This window comes from Bos taurus, chromosome 8 (assembly GCF_002263795.3).
Source record: "Bos taurus isolate L1 Dominette 01449 registration number 42190680 breed Hereford chromosome 8, ARS-UCD2.0, whole genome shotgun sequence".
NCBI lineage: Eukaryota > Metazoa > Chordata > Mammalia > Artiodactyla > Bovidae > Bos > Bos taurus.
Window position 1 is genome coordinate 30,085,621 of NC_037335.1, and position 20,626 is coordinate 30,106,246.

General features: G+C 35.1%; 1 protein-coding gene across 10 annotated transcripts in view; it reads left to right on the plus strand.

Annotated features, from left to right (window-relative positions):
* The window catches only part of NFIB (nuclear factor I B), a 256,854-nt gene that overhangs the window by 233,887 nt on the left and 2,341 nt on the right, over positions 1-20,626 (plus strand). For 4 of the 10 annotated variants that reach the window (XM_024995860.2, XM_024995862.2, XM_024995867.2 and 1 more), the window contains 2 exons: positions 2,893-2,981; positions 16,361-20,626. The exon at positions 16,361-20,626 is cut by the window's right edge and continues 2,341 nt beyond it. In XM_024995860.2, coding sequence (XP_024851628.1) covers positions 2,893-2,981; positions 16,361-16,490 — 219 coding nt within the window. In that variant the 3' untranslated portion in view covers positions 16,491-20,626. 10 annotated transcript variants of the gene reach the window in all.

Below are 20,626 nucleotides of genomic sequence, written 5' to 3' on the forward strand. Positions count from 1 at the left end.
GTTCAATCATGAAGTTTATTAAGTATTAATTGAAGGATGCTTTATGCAAAAGGAAGTTAATAAAAGAAAAAAATGAAGAGAAAGGCTCTTCATTAAGTTACCTGGCTTAAGTAGGTTATAACATATAAACAGGTATAAATATTTCTCCTCAGAAATTTTTGGAAATGTTGATAATGCCAGCCCACAATCTAAATAGCTAAATAAGTTTAAGTTGTATTTTATATTTTCAGTAACTGAAGGGAAGTCAACACTAATTAATATCCTACCCATTTCTTTGTCATTTAGGTTATTATTAAATATGTTCAGTGGTTGTTTTTTGTTTATTTAAGCATAATTGTCTGTTTGGAAGAAGATATTTTGTTCTCATGTACCTTAAATCTGGTTGAAAGTGAAGAGCTGTAGCGAGGTTTAATCCTTTTGAGGCTACTGCTGGGAAAGAAACACCTAAGACTATGTTGATTTTTTTTGTTGTTGTTGTTCAAGTTTTATATTTTCATATTTATTTTTATTTTTTTTAAATAATTTTTAACATTTTTAAATTTCAGGTATACACTATGTTGATTTTAAGTGTTCAACAGGTGGTCAAAGATAGCCTAGTGGACATTTTGTAGGAATAATAAACAGAAACAAGCAAAAAACTAGCAACATGAACATCAAAAAAACTGATTTACATGTGCATTCTTCCAAGGAGACAGTAGTGTTCCCAGTTGGCTGAGAACAAGCCAACCAGTGAGTGATGCTTAGGTTCACTTGGCTTGGTGAAGCTAGCTTCTCTTTCTGAAAATTTTTCCAGTGTAATCTGAGAGGCTCATAGAAACTAACCTGAAATTAATTATTAGCAGGATTATGTAATTCTAAATATACCCCTCCGTTCTTCAGAATATCTAACTGACTCAAAATTAGGACTAGAGCAGAATCTATGAGTGGAGAAGGCACCCCACTCCAGTACTCTTGCCTGGAAAATCCCATGGACGGAGGAGCCTGGTAGGCTGCAGTCCATGGGGTCGTGAAGAGTCGGACACGACTGAGCAACTTCCCTTTCACTTTTCACTTTCATGCATTGGAGGAGGAAATGGCAACCCACTCCAGTATTCTTACCTGGAGAATCCCAGGGACAGGGGAGCCTGGTGGGCTGCCGTCTATGGGGTCACACAGAGTCGGACATGACTGAAGTGACCTAGCAGCAGCAGAATAATCTATGAGTGGTCCTTAAGATAATTGTTATACAAAGCCAAACACCTTCAACTGTTTTTAGATTGTTTTCCTAGTATTGCTTGAAAAGAATGCACTTTGAAGGAGGCAAGTGACTCTTACTGAAAAAAAATTTTTTTCAAATTGCCTAATTACATTGCATTTCTGATTAAATGCTCCATGTTGAGAACTTTTAAAACATCATAAAATTTTGTTCTGTTTGATTTAAAATGAATCAAGTAAACATTTTCTCCTTTATGCAGGCATTAAGATCCATTTTAAGAATATTTTTCATTATAATTTAATTTCTTTCCTGATGTATGGCTTATTATGAAATATATCCTAAGCAAATTTTACATATCTTTTAACTGTCTACATTAAGTGAACTATTTCAGCTTTTTAACTAATTAATTATTTATGTGATTAATTAAAGTTCTTTAATGTATATAATTACTTTTACCTGAAATCTCGATATAATTAAAATGCATGTTTGGGGAATTTTAGATGGTAACTTTGAGCCTCAGAGAGCTGTAGAAAAATAAGCAAAACCAAATATTCTCAAACTGTAGAATCACTATTATAGTATGTAGAAACTAGTCTTAAAGGGAAAGGTTCTTAATAGCCTTTTTTTTTTTTTTTTGCCATACTGTTATCAGAAAGGATTAAAGTAACTTATCATAAGTTTAAAGGGACTTTGGCTCCAATCATCATCTTCTAGAAATTCTTACTGAAAAGCAGCACGCCAGGTTTAGTGGATTGCTGTGAATAAGTCCTCTTTTCAGTGCGAGATTCAGTTAATTTACAGCATAGCTATCTACAGATTAAAAACCATGATTTTCCAGTGTTTTTGTTCCCCCCAAAGCCAGATAAGTTTACTTTCTTAAGCATAAAAATAAGCAATATATCTTTTCAATAAATCTGCTAGCACTGTAGGGCAGCTGTTAACCAAACAGAGCTGGATAGGGTTACTGGAACAACCTCTGAAGGGCAGAGCTGATGATTTGGAGAGCTGGGAAGAATTTGTTTCAGCTAGTATTCAGTGCATTCCTCACTCTATTCAAATGTGGTAAAGGATTTCCAATGCCATTACCCTGAGTTTAAAATAAAGTAGAAACTAAATAAAGTATCAACTCTTTATGGAAAAAAAAAATTGCCAGTTTGAGTAAAATTAGTAAATATCTAAAACTGAATCCCTTGATGCTTCTAAACATAACTTAGGGGAAATGTTTATAAAGTGGGGCCTTTCTCCTCTAAACTGCATGTCTTCTGTGTTTTGCAAACTGCATGCTTAAAGTTATTGATTATTTTACTCAGTGCAGATGATTTGGTATGTTATATATTTTTAAAAGCTTAAAAATTTTTTTCTAAGATATATCTCTCTCTATTGAACATTAACGTTTGCTTTTATTTCAGCTCATTTTGTAATCTAATTAATGTCTAATTGTTATGTTCTAAGCACTTATTTCTCTTGTATGCTTTAATTAATAGAGAAGCATATTGCAATAGCTTTTTCTGAAATATATTCTAGGAATTTTGCTTTTCAGAGTAAGGTTTTCTTTGCCTTTTTTTTTTTTTTTTAAGTTGCCTCTTGGGAAAATAAGGTTAATGCCATGTACAGTACTAGTTTGCATGTGTTCATTTAAATACTAAAAACTGTAGTACTGCTCGATCCATATCTGACTGCTAGGTTTCAATTGACAGCTGAGGATTTGTGACTGGACCATGAATCAAAACGGCAGGCATTTATACCCCAGTACCAGTGAGGATACATTGGGAATTACTTGGCAAAGGTAACATTTTAATTATTTCCAACCCTACACTTACACCTAAAAATTACATGAGCTACAGTGTTTGTTTCTAACTAGCTTTATGGAAAGTATATATTAAAATTTTAGTTGTTTTAGCTATACCATTCCTCTTTCCCTACCCTCTTCCTCCTTATTTCTTATTGAGATATAACTTCAAATTAATAGGAGACTAGAGCAAATAGTAATTAATGATTGGAATTTCTGAGCACTGTCAGATGTTGTCAACAGTTTATAATATTGGTGAGGGTGGGGTGGGGAGGGGGAGGAGGTTATTTGACACTTAGATTTAGGACCTGAAAATTGAAATCATAGTTTTAGGGAAGACTTTTCAGCTATCTGAGGGTAAAATATTGGCTTTTCCCATTATAGATTTTTCTTATTTCAGCTCTTTTTCTTTACTCTTAACTTTAAATCATTTTAGACTCATTTACTCCCTTCTCAAAGGAGGAAAGATAAAATAATGTTCAGATTAGTCAATTTAACTTTATTAGCAACACTCATGAATTTCGGTGTGGGTGTGGGGGGAGGTGGGGATTGTTGGAATCAACAGCTAGAGAAGGAATTTGGTTTAAAAAAAATTTAACTTCTGTTTGTACCTTGATGTGAATCACTGAGAATTGATGTGGTTGGCTGAGAAGATCACTCTAAAATTTCATTTTTGAAAGTAGTTTTGATAGTGTCTCATTCATTGGTTTTAGAAAGTAGGTCATGCTAATTCAACTTCTTATGAATTATTTCAGTAAAGAACAAATTGTGTTAAATTGACAAATTAAATGATTAAAATTCATGATATAATCATATGTAATGAGATAAAAATTTACAGAAGACTGAGGTAATCCCATAAGGAGTTCAACAAAAGTAGAGCCAACATAATTTTCCATCTCCTCTCTGATTGTCATCTTCTCTTTACTGAGCATCCCTATGTTAAAAGTACATTCTCTAGTATTGGTTGTAAAAGCATCTTCATATGCTTGATAGGAAAAAAAGAGTAGAGTTTCAAAGAATGAAATTAATAAAATTTCTACTTTTTACTCAGGTAAAAATTAAGAAAATTAGTTAGATTCTGTTTTAAAAGCTTGTTGACTTTTTTTAATTCACTGTCTGAAATGAATGCCATATGACTTTTCCTCTTTTTAGAAACTAGCTTAACATCCACTTTAAAATGTATACATTTTTACCTTTTTGATATTTTTTCCATGAAGCTTATATTATTCGTCCATTTGGGGAAAAAATACAATGTATACTTAGAAAGAAAAGATACACTCAGTGAAAGAAGATAAACTATTTATTTATTTAAATAGTCTTTGTTAGTATTTTAGAAGTTGATTTGACTTGGTAACACAGTGTTTGGATATGATTTTATTTATCCTTACATTCCATGTTCTGTTGGTTGGCTAAATGGCCCATTTCTACATATAAACCTTACTGTATTTAGAAAAAGTTGCAAGTTAGATGGCAAGTGCCTGTGTTTTTTTAATGTGGATGTAGCTGTGTGAGTTTCCAAATCTGTGGGTTGCTGACTGACATTTACTTATCTAAAACTGGGTAGTATTGCTAAAGTACATTAAAGTGAAATGAGGGTATAAATTGCTGGAGACTTAAAATGTAACTGCACCTGGGTCCTAGTAATGTTTCAACTCAAAAACTGATGTTCCCAAAAAGAAAAGGTGAGTGGACAATGAATCATTGCAGAACACAGGGACTGGAGTGAATTAGTATGATGACCAAACTCATTTCTTAAGAGAGCTTTATTCATCTTACACATCACCTTCTTGGTGAAAAGTTGGTGTGGTCATCAGCTTCAGGTCATAATCACTCAGGAAAAAAACCAAGTCATTTAAGATTTTATTTTTTCTCTCCAAAATAATTTTTGGGGATTAGTAGATAATGATATGTAGAATGGCCTTAATGCTTCAAAAAGCTTGACAAGTGTAGTTGGTTTGTTTCTTCCCTTTTTATCATGATTCAGGGGATGCATAATTGATTATAGCAGGGGAAACGTTCATACATTCAACAGGTATTTATTGAAATGCTGTGGTGGGCAGTCCCAGACACTACATGACTGATACACACCCTCGCCATTCTTAAAATAAGTACCCTACAGTTCAGAATAAATGAACTCAAAGGAGACAGCAGCTTGCTTTGCTTTATTATACTTATCCAAAATAGGCACAAGTAGAGTCTGTATTTGATCATACACATAGGCCATGTCTGTGGCACAGCATATGCATAATTTATGCATGGTTTATAATATGCGTCTTGCAGTTATTTATGAAGCATAATAGTTTTTTTTTCTGAAAAACAATATCAAAAAAAATCAGAAATGTCTGTAATGCTGTTACTTTTAAAGTAGATAACAGACATCTAAAATCTTCAGGCCATTCCTACAACTTTCGAAGGATCTGAATAAATTAAATCATTTGCCTCTGTCCTAATGGAAGAAAGAAAATATCAGGTTATTTTTGTTGTGGATCCCTGGAGACTTTGCAGTAGCAGAGGACGAGGCAAAGAAAGTGTTTGGTTTTATTTTGATTGCTGTTTGCTGCCATTATCTTCTTGGTATAATCACTGTCCATGGTCACCTCCTTGTGCCCGTCCATGTGCCCGTCCTTCTGTAGAGGTGTTTCCATGTCAAAGGCAATTTCTTCCTCGAGACTGAAAATGTAAGTGCCCAGGGAGCTATGCGAGCATAAATCAAAGCTGGAAGATTTCCTCCATCCTCTTCTCTCTCCATGCATCCCCCAATCCCAGTGTATAAACATTCCCTTCAGAACTGAAGCTGACTCCTTTGGAAAGTTTTCACAGACTTATTAAGTTGCAACCCTGAAGGTGTTTTGTTGTTTTGACATTAGAATTTTGAGAGCTGTGTGTGTGTGTGTGTGTGTTGCTTGCATCTTGAAAATGTGATTTTTTCCCCCCTAACTCAAAGGTCAGGTACTGCAGTTAACCCAGAGTGAAATCCCTTGGCAGAGTGCTCACTTCTGCATGAGTCCGGAGGGGCTCAGCTCTTAGCAGGGTAATAGGTGATGAGTTGCTTATGCTGTTCATGAGAGTACTGTTGTGTCTATGCTTTGTCCTCTGATATGGACAAATTACACTGTTACATCTGTGAGTTATGTGGGTATAAACAAATACAGCAGTTAACTCCCTAACTGGCTTGCTTTCTTGAAGCTATAGCCAGAACATAGCTTGTACTATCAAATATGAAAGAGCAATATATTTGAATGAACAAGAAAGCCACAGGACAATCCAAGAATAATATAAACAAAAGTTATTTTAAAACATTGGAGGGAGTACTTTATGCAAAAGAGAAACTGGATTTATTGTTTCAGTCCCTCTTTTCCCCCTTCACCTCTTTCAAGAAAAGGCAAAGCCACAAGTGAGTGGCTGTATGTGTCTGATGGCTTCTATAAACATAGCAGCAGCCTTCAGATGGCTAAAATAAACATGTGCGTGTTACTGAAGGATATGTTTACACAAACCATTTGCTCAGCCTCTGAAATAATGAATAAATGAAGATTTTACTGAAATAATTGGTGGGATTTTTGTGTTTCTGCTGATGCCATAATTGAATGGCACCGAAGAGACTTTTATCAGCTATTTTCCATGTTACACGTGTTAGCAGTTCCTTTCTATGAGTTGAATACTTCATTCTGTAGTGACTTTACACATGTTTTTGTAAGAAATTGTCGTTTATTACTGCAATTCTAGAGAGTTGCTTGATTTCCCAGGAGAAATTTAGCAGCCAGTAAAGATTATTTGGATCTGATTGGTCAGGAGAAGGAGGGCAAAAAGGAAGGAATAATAGCATTCATTTCATACATTTAAGTCTATTTGCAAAACCCTCTCCTCAAACGTGTACCATTTTCATTGCTTCATCCTTTAAACATTTCTTTGTAAAATATGTCCTCAATGACCTAAGAATGAATATTTAAACAAAATAATTTTCACTATTGTGTTGCAAATTATGTTTGAATGTAAAATATACATATGCATATAACATGTATGCATGAATGGTGTGCATGTACGTGCACATGTATGCATGGGTGGGGTGTGTGTGTATACATGTGTCATGTACAAACATATGACATGTGTGTGATGCTGGTGGTGTGTGTACTGGCTTTAACACCAAAAACATTTTAGTGTATTGGGATATAGCTGATTAACAATCTTGTGAACAGTTTCAGGTAAACAGTGAGGGGACTTAAGGATACATATACATGTATCCATTCTCCCCCAAACCCCTGTCCTGGCTTTAGGTAATGTTAAGAGTTAACTTGTATTTCCACATTAGCTGTAGACCATCCCTACAAATTCACCAGCTTAGCATTTCCTGCTTTCAGTTTGTTATCTTGACACATAACTACAGTACAACAGCTGGGTTGTTCCTGGAGTTCCTGGGGGGGAGCTTTATTCTCAGAGTGCTGAATTTCCTTTTCAGCTGTCAGCTCTAACGTGTATTCAAAATGTTCAACTTTTTACACACCATTCTGGGTCCCTAGCACCACTCTGGGACTATGATAGAAATGCTGATAAGGAGGTGGCTGAATGGGAGAATCCGGTTCAAGGAGGGGAATTTGCAAAAGCCAAAATCGCACATGACCATTGTTTGGGAGCTAGAGCTGCTAACTACTGTTGCTCTTTGTATTTGGATATTCTATTTAAAAGAATTACTACTACGTTTTCATGAAAATTATTTGCACCTATTAGGAACCCAAAAATTAAAGTGTGAGCATTCTTAAAAATAATCTTGATCTGGTGTTTATACACACACAGTTATCTGTAATCTGGCTGTTGAAAAATACATTGGGGATTTGTTGCAGTTTTGCCTAACTTTCTCCATTTGTAAAGAAAGATTTGCACAACACAACGTTTCCTTTTTATCTAGGAAACTCTTCAGAAGACTTCCTAAGAAATTAATTGTATTCCAGCCAGACTTGCATGCTGCCATCCCACAGGAAATGGGTCAGCAATCCATTAAGATGCCATTAGATAATCTAATTTGGAACTTAATCTCTAAATTAACCATGCTCCATACTTGAAGCATACTTGAGAGAAAGAAAAAAAGTTTACGTTTGAATCGATAGGGGAGCCGAAGCGTGAAGAAGGCTGTTTGTTTTTTCTGTAGCTGTGGTCACGTCTCAAGCCGTCTGGTAACCAGGAGAAACCAGACATGATGTAATTCCAGATTGAACTTGAACTTCAGGGACTTAGGATAGGGGAACAATGGACCGTAGGAATCAATAATGTCCATTTTCCACATGATTATGTTTGGAGCTTTACGTTAACCTTCATGGGAGAAGCAGCAGGATCTGCAGTGTGACTGAAATGGGATGACCAGAGACAAGATGTCAGAGGAAAGAAAACAACTTTTTCCACGATATTTTCTGAGCAGCACTGCAGATTCCAGCAGGATTAGAAAAGTTCCCGCTCTGCAGTAAACGAGTGGCCTGTTCAGAGCACTCTTTGTTCGCTTAGGTAGGACAAACTTAATCTTACGTTTCCTGTCAGATGATTTTTGGCTGCACTAGGGGAGAGGGAGGAGCATGATGCAGAAAATTCCCAAATGTCAACCTTGCTGATTAACCCTTTGCGATGAAAGAAGTACATTAAACACCTACTTTATTTGAAGATGTTTAATGGAAAGTGCCGTGTTTACATATATATTAATTCCCCAAGAAATTAAGCTCTGTCACTGGCCAATGCACCATTTAATAACTTCCCTTTTTCATTCTCATGTTTGCTAGTGTTATTAGGAGGTATACAGTGTGTTTTTAGTCATATTTACTTAGATGACAAAGTGTATGAATTGAGTAAACAGGGTAATAAATGTAATAAGAAACTACAAAAGGAGAAAAAGGCAAAAATTCAAGACATTGAAGAAGACAAATTTTGAATATTCAGAAATTGTGGAAATTTACAGTTATTCTCTCCTTTGTTAATTTTTGTTTTATGACAGAAGGTTTTTTTGTACATGTGAACAGAGCAGCAGGCATAACATAAAAACATGTTAAATTCCTTAATCGTTTGTGATTTTATGCTTCAGAATTCTGATATCAAAAAAAAAATGATTCTCTTTTAGAGGTGAAATGGTGCAAATAACACTGATTTTTGCTTTTAAAGGAAAAGCATCTGGAAAAGGATCACATTTTGCTTTTGTGTAAAACTTCCATTTCTATTTAATTTAGTATGCCTAGGGTGATTTTCTCTAGTGAAAGACACTGTTTGGAGGCACTATTTTTGTAGAGAATTTTGTCTGCTGTTGAAGACTCACATATGCTAATAAGGGGGCTGTAGCACTTGTAACAATAGCCCTGAAAAGGAGCCGGGGACAGAGAGGAATACAGACTAGAGAAAGAGGAGGGAAATCCACACACAGGATTCTCTATGGGAGGAGATCAAATAACTACTTTGAGCCTGATAATTCTATATTTTTAATTGGCTGAAACCTCCCACAGCTACATAAATTGTTATATACATGTGCATCTGTATACTGTAATTTATTTACAATAATGATTCTCTACCATTTTCAGTTCTAAAACACGGAAAGTATCTAACATAGTTTTGTTTTTTAAATTTGGCCGGTTTAGGGGAAGAGTGTTTTTCTTACTTGTGGCTAAACATTTTAATGAAATAAGTTTTTATTACTCTCAAGTATATTGATTACCTTGTTGAAAGGTCTAGGATTTTGTAAGAGCTGTTTACTAACGGTACAGACATTAGAATGAGCACATTAGACCTTTAGCTGCAGTGGCTGCATACATAAGGACTCTTCGTGCCCTGTGCTGTTCATTAAATAACATATTTCACTAGCATATACCATTATTTCACTTAGAAAATGCTAGTACTCACACATGGTAAATTTAACATGTCATCCAGCATGCCGTGATAACAAAACACATCTGAAACAACTGAATATAAATTAATGAGCTTTGATGGCCTACCGATTTGATATGTTATGTTCCAAAATCGTTGGTCCCCAAAGAGTAGCAATAAAGCAAGCTATTTACCTACTTAGTTAAGAAACAAATACATTTCTCTTTCATTACTATGAAGTGCTATTGCTTGCAGTTAGAATAATTCCATGAGCCACCTGCAGTTTATGATATTTGGTGTTTCCCAGAGAGCCCACAAGAGTACTTTGCAGTTCAGGTAAGAACCAGCCAGGGAGCTTTCCAATACAGATTATTACAAATAGTAACAATCATTAGAAATCATCTTGCATGCAAATAGGATCATTCCAATGGTAATAATGATCCTTAAAAAATGGGGAAATAAATCGAAGAAACCCAAGACCTGTGTAAAGCACTTTGTATGTTTTACTTCTGGTTTTATGCATCAGAAGTGGAATGCAAGCAAGCAGTTTACAGACATGCAGCACCATCTGTATATACATCAACAAATGCAAGTGTTGTCCTCAGATGAAAAGCATCTTGAATTAGATAAATAAAATTCACTTTTTTGTGTGTTGAAAAGTTATACTTTTTAGGGAATTCCATTGTGCCTAAATGATATGGACCTTAATTAATAGAAATCTCTTGTGTAATTCAGGGAAATTATGAATTCTTGCTTAGTAATATAAATAATATGTTTCACAAAAGAGGGAGATGAGGTGAAGTGTAATGGGGAAGAATGTTGGACCGCACTGCTAGCTTTCAAATTCTGGCTTCTACAACCTAACAGCAGGAGTTGGGCAAGACACAATTTTCCAGCTTCAGTTTCCTCATCTGTAAAGTTAGAATAATAATCATACTTTTCTTATAGATGTATAATGAGATTTGAAAACTTTTAAATTAGCTCTGGCACGTAGATCAATGCCTGGCAAATAGGACACACTCTGTAAATGCTAGTAACTGGTATATTTAATAAATACTGCTTTCTTTGCTCTAATACATGAATGAATTCTTAGATATATTATTTTTATGTAATAATTTAATAATCTGTAAGTATATGGGTACTTAAATACCACTCCTATATTCCTTCCCCTGGCCTAAGTGGGTTTTTTTCACAAGACATAGTCTGTAGCATTTCTATTATATCGAAATAAACTGCCAGTCCAAATGCACACATCCAGGACAGCATGGTTTCTGACTTGATACTTAATTATACTGCTCTTGATTGGTTTTTCCAGCAGATTTTAGCTGTTAATAGGAAAAGTGTTTATTGTGCATTTGGGGAGAGATACTAATACTTATGTGTTGATGTTATGGAAACAAAATTAGGAACATTTAGCCAAGGAAATAATAAACTTTCCTTCTTGGGGGTATTTAAAACAGGAACAGTGGAACTAAGGGCAAATCTTGCTTTTAAATGAAAGTATTTATTTTACTTATTATCTCCTGCTTTCTGGGCCATTGCTTATTTTTATTGCTATCTATAAGTAATGTGGCTACTGGTATAGTTTAGGTCTGTGTGAGTATATACAGTTCTCGGTGCTTCATTCCTGTAATATATTTTTTAAGCTTCTTGAAAGAGTACAATCTCTAAAGCAGATGTGGTAGTCTTAGGATTAAATCAGCATGCAAAATCTGAATGGGCGGTATGATTAGTCCCCTCAAAAGTATTAGAACACTGGATACTTTGGTATTTTATAACATGTTTGACACGTGGGTTGCCTAGCCCATTATCAGATGCGTATTGAAATTTGCCGTTCTTCAATTTGAATAATTGAAGGAAGCCTATGTCTTTGGTTCTTTACTCAACTTAGATTCCATATATGTTTTTTTTTTTGTACCCATGGTTCTTGGTTTGTTACCAAGTTAAAAGCTAAGAACCTAATCCTTTTTGGCCTAGAATACACAGTCACAGAATGCATAACTTTTAAAAAGCACAACCATCAACTTTTGACTTGCCCAAAGGAGTGTTCTCACTTTAATTCTTTGTCTCTTTACTCCTTTTGGATGCAAAGACTAACAATTTTATCCAGTTTGTCCTGGATTTTAAATATATAAGAAGTGTATCATTTTTAAAAAGAAGTGGGTATCTTCTTCCTCCTTAATCCTCACCATAAGTTCACTCTAATAGAACTTCAACTAGATTTGTTTTCAAAGGAGATAGATATATCAAATTTCAGAGCTGTTTGATCACCTAGACCAACCACATGTTCTGTGCACAAGTCTGCTGCAATATTAGCCAGGTTATAATCCAGCAGTGTCTTGAAGCGAATATGTTTTGCCTTTAGAAAACTGTGTTCAAAAGTTCTTTTGAATGTTTGGTTAATGTCTAACTTCCCAGGGAAGCAATGTAATAGTTAAACGGCCATGGGAATCAGATAGAACTAATTCACATCTGAGATGTTGGTGGGTAACTTTGGGTGAGTTTAAGCCTCAACTTTCTCATCTGTGAAAAGGGGATAATGATGGCAATGTCGATAATTCACTAAGAAGATTAAGTGACATAGGATGTGTGAAACACCCAAGATGATGATATCTTATTTATAGAAGGCCATCAGCATGATTATCTTCTGGAAGTTTCTCCCTCTATGCTACTTCTGTCTACTGGAACCATGTAGAAGATATCTATATTTCTTTTCAACTCAACTATCATGTCTTGCCTGTCTCCCTTTACCTGTTTTCAAATGATATAATTTGGTGTATTTTTTCACCGAAGTAATGCCGTACAGTTTGTTTCTCCTGAAGAGTGATAACGGGAAGAAACACAATGCTTCCGAGATAGTCTGATCAGAATAAAATGAAGCCATACCATCACTTACCATTAATGTAATTTGTTTGTTTGCTTCTTCCCTCTGGGGACCAACCACATCGTGTATTTAACCAGAAGCATATGAAAATATTACCCGTGAGGTCAGATGTATTGAATTGTTTTTAAGAATTTTTATTTAACTTTTAATTCATTTTTAACGAAATATCTCAATACATACTGAGAGCATATATAGAGTAGGAGTCATTAGCATGAATTCTGCTGTGTGTTATGGTATTGTCAAAATCTTTGGGGCCTTTTTTTTTTTGGTGCCTGATTTTTGCACGAAGTGCTTGTATTATTTTTTTTTTTCTTTTACTAATATGGCAGGTATATATATATTTTAAAGATGTGCTTTCAGTCATGCTCATCTTCTGTTTGCCTTTTAAAAAAAAAGGTGATTTGGCAATGGAAAATTTAATGAAGTCCAAGTATGTGCGTGCTTGAAGATATACTGCTGAAAGGCTTAATTTGACTTTGAATATTTTGAAATCTTTCAATTATATTCTTATCTCTTAATAGAGACACAGATTATTGGATTGAAAATTAAATTCCATATAATTTTCATTCTATTAGGAATTAAAATCAGTAAGCATTTCACATATAACTAGTTGGTATATGTACATAAATATGAAAGTGTGTTTATTTTATACATTCTGGTGATTATCGGCATTGACTTATGTAGAGAGAGTTGATATTTAAAAAGCACTGTTACCTTTTTACCCAAAATACTGTACAATTTGAGGCATTGTTTTTTGAAATTAAATGATCTAGGTTATTTTGTTTGATTAAACATTTTCCTTTATTATAATCTTTGAATTAGTTTTACCAGATTTTTTTCAATGGTACTACCAAAAAGTTCTAAAAATATCTGTGCTTATAATTTTGAGTTTAACCTCCAAATTGGCAATAAGAGACTTATAAACTCATATATGGGGTCTGCACAGTGTTAATGTCTGAGATTTATTTCTCCCCAAAGACTCATAAACAGTATTGACAAATATATCACACACTGCAATTTTGACATGGTCATAACGTAGGATGGGAGGTTTGAAAGGTTTAAATAAACATCTAAATTGAATTTGTTAGATATTCTGCAGCAAGAGTCCTTTTAGTCACTAGCATCTATTTATTTTTATTGAGGATTTTCCAAAGGTAACAATACATGTCTTTTCTAAAGAACTGAGTAAGAAAGCTATTGCAAATTAAACCCTGAATTTTTATCTTTTCTGCCATTAATTGGTAAACTTCTCCATTTAAGAGCCACATCTATTTTCAAGCATTAAAATACACTTTATTTTCCTAAAGTATGTAGTTTCTAAATGACTTCCTAGAGCCCATTTAATTTGGGACTCATTAATTTTGCAAAGTGATTCACTTGTTGTTGACATTGTCTTTTACTGTCAAGGATTATCCATTTGAGCTAGTCTTTTTGTTTTTCATACATGCTTCATGCTTTAGGTTAAAAAATAAGGAGATCCATTTTTGTCATTTATTTGTTAAGAAATGATTAGCATCAGCTATGGCCAGTAATGAGGATTGATAAGGTAATTTTCTTTACAGATCTTACCTTTCAGTCAGTAAGATAATCATAGGTACAGATAATTATGATACGAGGTAGAGCTATTGTAGTACTATATAACTAAGTACAGTAGAAGGACAGTAGAGGAAAAATATTTAATAATGTGTCATGTAACACTCTTCCCAATCAGTGATGCAAAGTGCAGAAATACTTGTTGAAGATGTGTGTGGGAAGAAAGAAATATGTGAAAACAATTAAGTCTCTTAGAAAAAGTTTCAATAACAACTTTTTATTCTGTAGAATTATGATTTTTCATCTGATGATGACATATCTTTTTAGTGTCAGTTTTTGGTTTCAAGTATTATTTGGTTACTCCTGCATAGTTAATTTTTGTTAATATGCAACATCTCTCATTCTAAGTCCAGAGATGCCAGTTTTCTTATCATAGGGGGCCAAATTGCAATGTACTCATGAAACTGTGATTATGAGCAACACTTTTAGAAAATAAATAGTTGGGTGTGATTTGGAATATTTAATTGATTTGCTTGTTTATCCAAAAAGTATTGAGCACCTATAATGTACTAAGTACTGTGTTAGATGGAGAACAAAAAGAGAAATGAACTTTGTTTTTATGGAGCTCATAGTCTAATCACAAAATCCTTTGAGCATAAAAGGTTACTGTGAAGTTTTTCCTATTAAAATATTAACTCAGAAGTATGTACCTAGACATGTAATAATAAGCCTAATTATTTCTTTAAAAGTATCATGAGATTAAAAAAAGTTACATACCAAGTTCTTTTGTTTTAATCCAAGCTTTTTCTTTGTGGGGGTGGGTGGGTAGGGAAATTGTTTCTTCAAGTTAATATTCCATAAAGGTTTTTGTACCTTTGGAATTCAAACATGAAAAAAATGAGGATGTCTAGCTTGATAGCTACAGTAGTAGAATCCATCTCACTTCTTGCTTCCAAAAATAAAGAAAAGAATGTAAATTAAATTTAGAGGATCAATTAAATTTAAAACACTGAAGTTGTGTTTCCATGCCAAACCATGATAAAACTGGGTATGGAATTGTCAGTTGGGTGTTTTCTTGGTTCATGATTATTTGTGCAGCTGTTACTTAACTGACATTCACTCCAAGTTGAATATTGAAACTAACAATGCGTCTGGTTAGGTATACTCGAAATGTATGGTATGGGGTTGTCTATGATATGTAGGTCTTGTGTTATTTTCCTCTATGTGATATTTGTTTAATGAGGGATTATGCCAGTAGCAAACTCTGGGAACTGGTGATGGACAGGGAAGCCTGGTGTGTTGCAGTCATGGGGTCGCAAAGAGTCAGACACGATTGAGCAACTGAACTGAATTGAACTAATGCCAGTAGCAATTAGACAACTGTTTTTCAAAATTTTTTGTTTTAAATAACCCCAAATACAGCATAGGTGAAATTAGAGTCAGTTGGAGACGGGCAAGACTCTCCTCTGCTTACTCCCTGTGGAGCTCTACCCACACCCCTCTCCCAACTCCCAAACTCAGAGCAGCTGGGGTGTGGAAACATGACTGACAGGGAGGAAAAGGTTTCTGGTGTCAGCTTCAAACTAAGTATTATGCACCGGCCTTCCTGGAAAATATACTTTCTCTTATTTTGAGGGAAAAGGAATCATTTTCAATATGGCTGGTAAATATAGGCAGGTAAAAAGACTGAAATACATCACAACTGTTGTGAATTAAAACAAGATCGGAATATAACTTGCAAAGTATATCGATACTGTTGTAGATTTGCTCTTTTCTTCTTGACAGAAAATCATACTATATTTACATCAAAACGGACCAAATATTTTAGGAAGAATATGCTCTCTCAGTCAATTAGAGTTTACCTGTGGATGAGTCTTACTTGAGATATTTTCTGCCTCACAATAGTCTTAGCATCTGTAAGAGAAATAGACCATGTAGTTTATATATGCATAATATGTATAATTTATAAGCACATGTATCTCATATTAGACTCTAATTTGGAAAAGTTATAGTAGTAATTTGATGCCTATGGAATTTATGTCTCTAATATTGTTATAGATTTTAACGTATTTTTTTCTTTTTCTCTTCCCTCCCTCCTGCCCCTCTTCTGCCCCCTTCCTGCCGACAGTCCTGGTACCTGGGCTAGCTTGGTTCCTTTCCAAGTATCAAATAGGACACCCATCCTACCGGCAAATGTCCAAAATTACGGTTTGAACATAATCGGAGAACCTTTCCTTCAAGCAGAAACAAGCAACTGAGGGGAAAAAATGAAATACAACACTAGTTTAAGAATTTTTTTTTAAAAAAAGGAAAAGAGGAAGACTGGACAAAACAAACAAAACAAAAAGGGAGAAAGGAAGGAAACTGAAGAAAGAAGATAATAGACCAGCAATCGCAGCACTTACAATCACTAATTCCCTTAAGGTTGAAACTGTAATGACGTAAAAAGGGTCGATGGTATTTCACTGATGGTAGTTCGCAGCCCCTGCAAAGTAGCCTTTGTTACATGAAGTCCGCTGGGAAATAGATGTTCTGTCTCTATGACAATATATTTTAACTGACTTTCTAGATGCCTTAATATTTGCATGATAAGCTAGTTTTATTGGTTTAGTATCTTGTTGTTTACGCATGGAATCACTATTCCTGGTTATCTCACCAACGAAGGCTAGGAGGCGGCATCAGAGGTGCTGGGCGTGACAGAGCCATGAGCCAGCCATTTTATAAGCACTCTGATTTCTAAAAGTTAAAAGAAATATATATGAAATCTCTGTAGCCTTTAGTTATCAGTACAGATTTATTAAATTTTGGCCCTTAACCCAGCCTTTTCCAGTGTGTAACCCAGTTTGAAATCTTAAAAAAAAAAAAAAAGAAAAAAAGAGGAAAAAAAGAAAAAAAAAAGGAAAAAAAGAAAAAAGAAAAAAAAAAACAGTTTGAACACAAAAGGCTCTATGGAAGAAATGCCTCTTTGTAGGTGAAGTGTTATCTCTGCATGCAACAGTAAAAATTAATATAATATTTTCCCCACAAAAGAAACACTTAACAGAGGCAAGTGCAATTTATAAATTTATATCTAAAGGGGAATCATGATTATAAGTCCTTCAGCCCTTGGACTCTAAATTGAGGGGATTAAAAAGAATTTAAGAGAATTTTGAACGAATTTATTTTCCCCTCAGTTTTTGAGGGCAGTAAAAAGGCATTAAATCAAGACAAATCATGTGCTTGAGGGAAAAAAAAAAATTTAATGAAAACACAGCACTTATGTTGGTTTAGCTGCAGCCTCCTTGGAGGTAGAATTTATTTATTTAAAATTACTGGTTGCATCAAGAACCCATAGGGTGTACAAAAGGTTCTGTAAAATCTGCATTCTAGAGACAAAGAGGCAGGCAAATCCATGTCACAAGGGTAAAGCTTACGGTTTACAAACTGGGAATGCCAGGGTGTAGGATGTAAAAACGCACTCTTGAGAAAACAGATGTAATCAGGGTGCTGAATACTTGCATGGTGCTTTCAGACATTAGCCTTGTTCAACAAACTTCTTGTATTGACAGATCTGTAGTGTGCATGGGCAGACACATTTTTGCCTCTATGTCTCTTAAAATTTTAATTAAAAATACTCTTTCCAGTAATCCTAATTTGCACGAAGATATAATGTCCACATTACGTGCCTTGCCTTGAAATCTAAAAAACAAAAAACAAAAAAAAAAAACTACAAAAAAAAAACAAAAAAGTGACATCACTACACTTGTTTTGCTGCATTTATTATCATTTTAAATCTTTACCATTTTTATGACAAAATATTTTGTACTCCAGACGAAGAAAAATGTGTGACATCATGGATTTTTTAGACAGTTATACCTTTATCTCACATTTATAAAGCATATCATGGCTGTGTATAGTTGCCGCTTAAAAATTGTAATCGACCAGCAATATTTTCAGTATTTTGGTGTTTTTTCTATTAACCTTTCATGTTTTTCATCTTCCAATTAATATTTGGGGGGGAGGGGTTTCAAATTTATACGAATTATGCAATACCAAGTTTTGCCTATGTAGGTAGTGCTTTTAGCTGTATTGGTTATATAGGTAAGTACACAGATTTAAAAAAAAAATAATGTATGCTTTTTTTGTTTGTTTGTTTGTTTTAATTGACCAAAGTGGGTACTGCTATTTTTGCAGTGTGATGAGGTCCTTTTGTGTACTGAGAGATGGACAGGGGATTTTTTTTAATATACATATATATATATTCTGGGGTGGGTGGGAGGATTTTTAACACTTTACAGTGTAGCTGTGAAGCAGTGCACCCTGAGATGGGCCTGGGCTGCAAAGCGACTGTTCTGCCTACTGTGACAAACTTCAACTTAAACACAGGTTTCCCCCTCTCGAACTCCCCACCTGGGGTGCAAGCTGAACTCATTTCTGGTTTTCATAACAACAAACGAGTAAGAACAAGTGAACACAACCAGTTCTCCTGGAGGCAGACTTGGCTTAAAACAAATGGTCTTATCTTTCTGTTGTTGTTGTTGGGGGTGGTCGTTTTTCTTGAAAGTTTCGGATCCACAGTGGAGAATGAGCCTGTCTCATATTTGGCAAAGATAGTTGTTGAGAAGTACATTTAGCAGATGTTTCGACTTTAGGGGTGTAACACCTGAGTCTACTTTCTCCTCTAAAATCTGCCATCCTGCTGGAGGGGGTGCTCCCATATCCTTTCCCCACCACTTCTCTTCCCCATTTCATTTTGTGAACAGTAGTCTGTGATTTACCTGTGTCTCACTACTTCAAGTGGATGGTAGTACGCTTGGAAAAAAAGATATATTATTTAAATATCCAGAAGATTGAACAGAGGGTTGCTATTATTAAATGTATTTGGACTTCTAACTTTGATTAACATCAAAGTTCAATTTTTAAAGAACAACAAAAATAAATAAATAAGTCTTGTTATGTTTTCATTTTACCTGCCCTTTTAAACTGAGAACCCGAGCAGAAGGGAAATAGTGAATTTTAAGAAATGAATTTTCCTGTGGATGAATTAAGCCCATTAGAGGCTGATGGGATTTTTTTTTTTTTTTTAAGGGATGGTACCTCAAATATATATTGGATTTAATTTCCCGGGAGGGCTAGAGGGTGAATGGAGGCTGGTTCTACTTTACTTCTCCCAACTGCCCCCCAGTTCCATTGAGGGAATTCATTACTAGAAGGAAACTCTTTTAGAATTAGTGACGCATGGTGGGCTGCCATGAGGAGCCCCCTGACCCCCTTCCCCCAGGCCATGGCCTAATAAAATAAACTGTCTATTGTTCTCACAGCATATCATTTAATGATGAAGACTTTAGAACAATGCTTACGGGCCTGAGAATTGTATTTGATTAGCCCATTCAGTTTGATAGCCCCAATGCTGAAAAGCACAGCAGGATCATGGCAGTGCAAGTTCAAAAGTAAGTTCAGTCATTTTTGTGATGACTTGCCCTGGTAGAAAACAGATCATCTCAGCCAAGCTCTTCAGGTCTCCAACCTAATAGGTGAACAAATTCACCTCACAGGACACACAGTATTTTTTTAAGAGCAGACTTGCTCTCTTTTTTAAAATTTTTGCCAGTGAATGAGCAGCTCTAGCTGCATAAGTTACACACTGTGGGTATTCCTGCCTGCCTCTTGAATACAAAAGCCTAGTTCAAGTGTTGCTTTTTTTAAAATCATTTTTTTTCTCCCTTCCCTTTGAGATAAAACTCTTTAAAAAGATCCTACTCTCTATATAATCTCAAATCCATTTTGGCCTCCTTCTCTTTTTACCAGGAAGTATCTTGTGACTAAGGGCCCCCCTCTTGCAGGTCTTGCACGCCCCTCCCCTCCCCAGAACTGCAGAGCTACAGGATGGTGAAGGTCACCCAAGGGCATCAGTAGGGGGTGGCGTCTCCAGCCCCTGGCTCCATGGCACTGTTCAACTTTCCTTGCGTTGCTTTGCAGCCCACCCCTCACAGTGCCTCTGAAGTGTTTCCTCTGGAGTAACATGAGCGTTTGAGGGCTTGTCTAAGGAGAAGAAAAGAATAAGGCAGTGAAGGAGACTGTACATAAAGACATGGCAAAAATCGTAATTATAGCAATATAGTTATGGGGTAATGTTCGGGTGGGCAGCTCCATTTAAAAAAAAATATGTGAATGAATCTGTGAAGCTGCGAGTAGCAAGAAGAGCGAAAGGTCTTCTTCACAAACCGCCTACCTTGTAGACAGTAATTTGTACACTGTATAGTTTTGTTAAGAATTTTTTTTTAAATTAAAATTCCCATGGTTGTAAAGCTAACTTTTTAACAATTATAATGGAACTATATGTTGTTTCCATTTTTAAAGTAAACAAGAATATTCCTTGTTTGGAGACTGGACTTGAGTTAAAACTCTCCAGGCT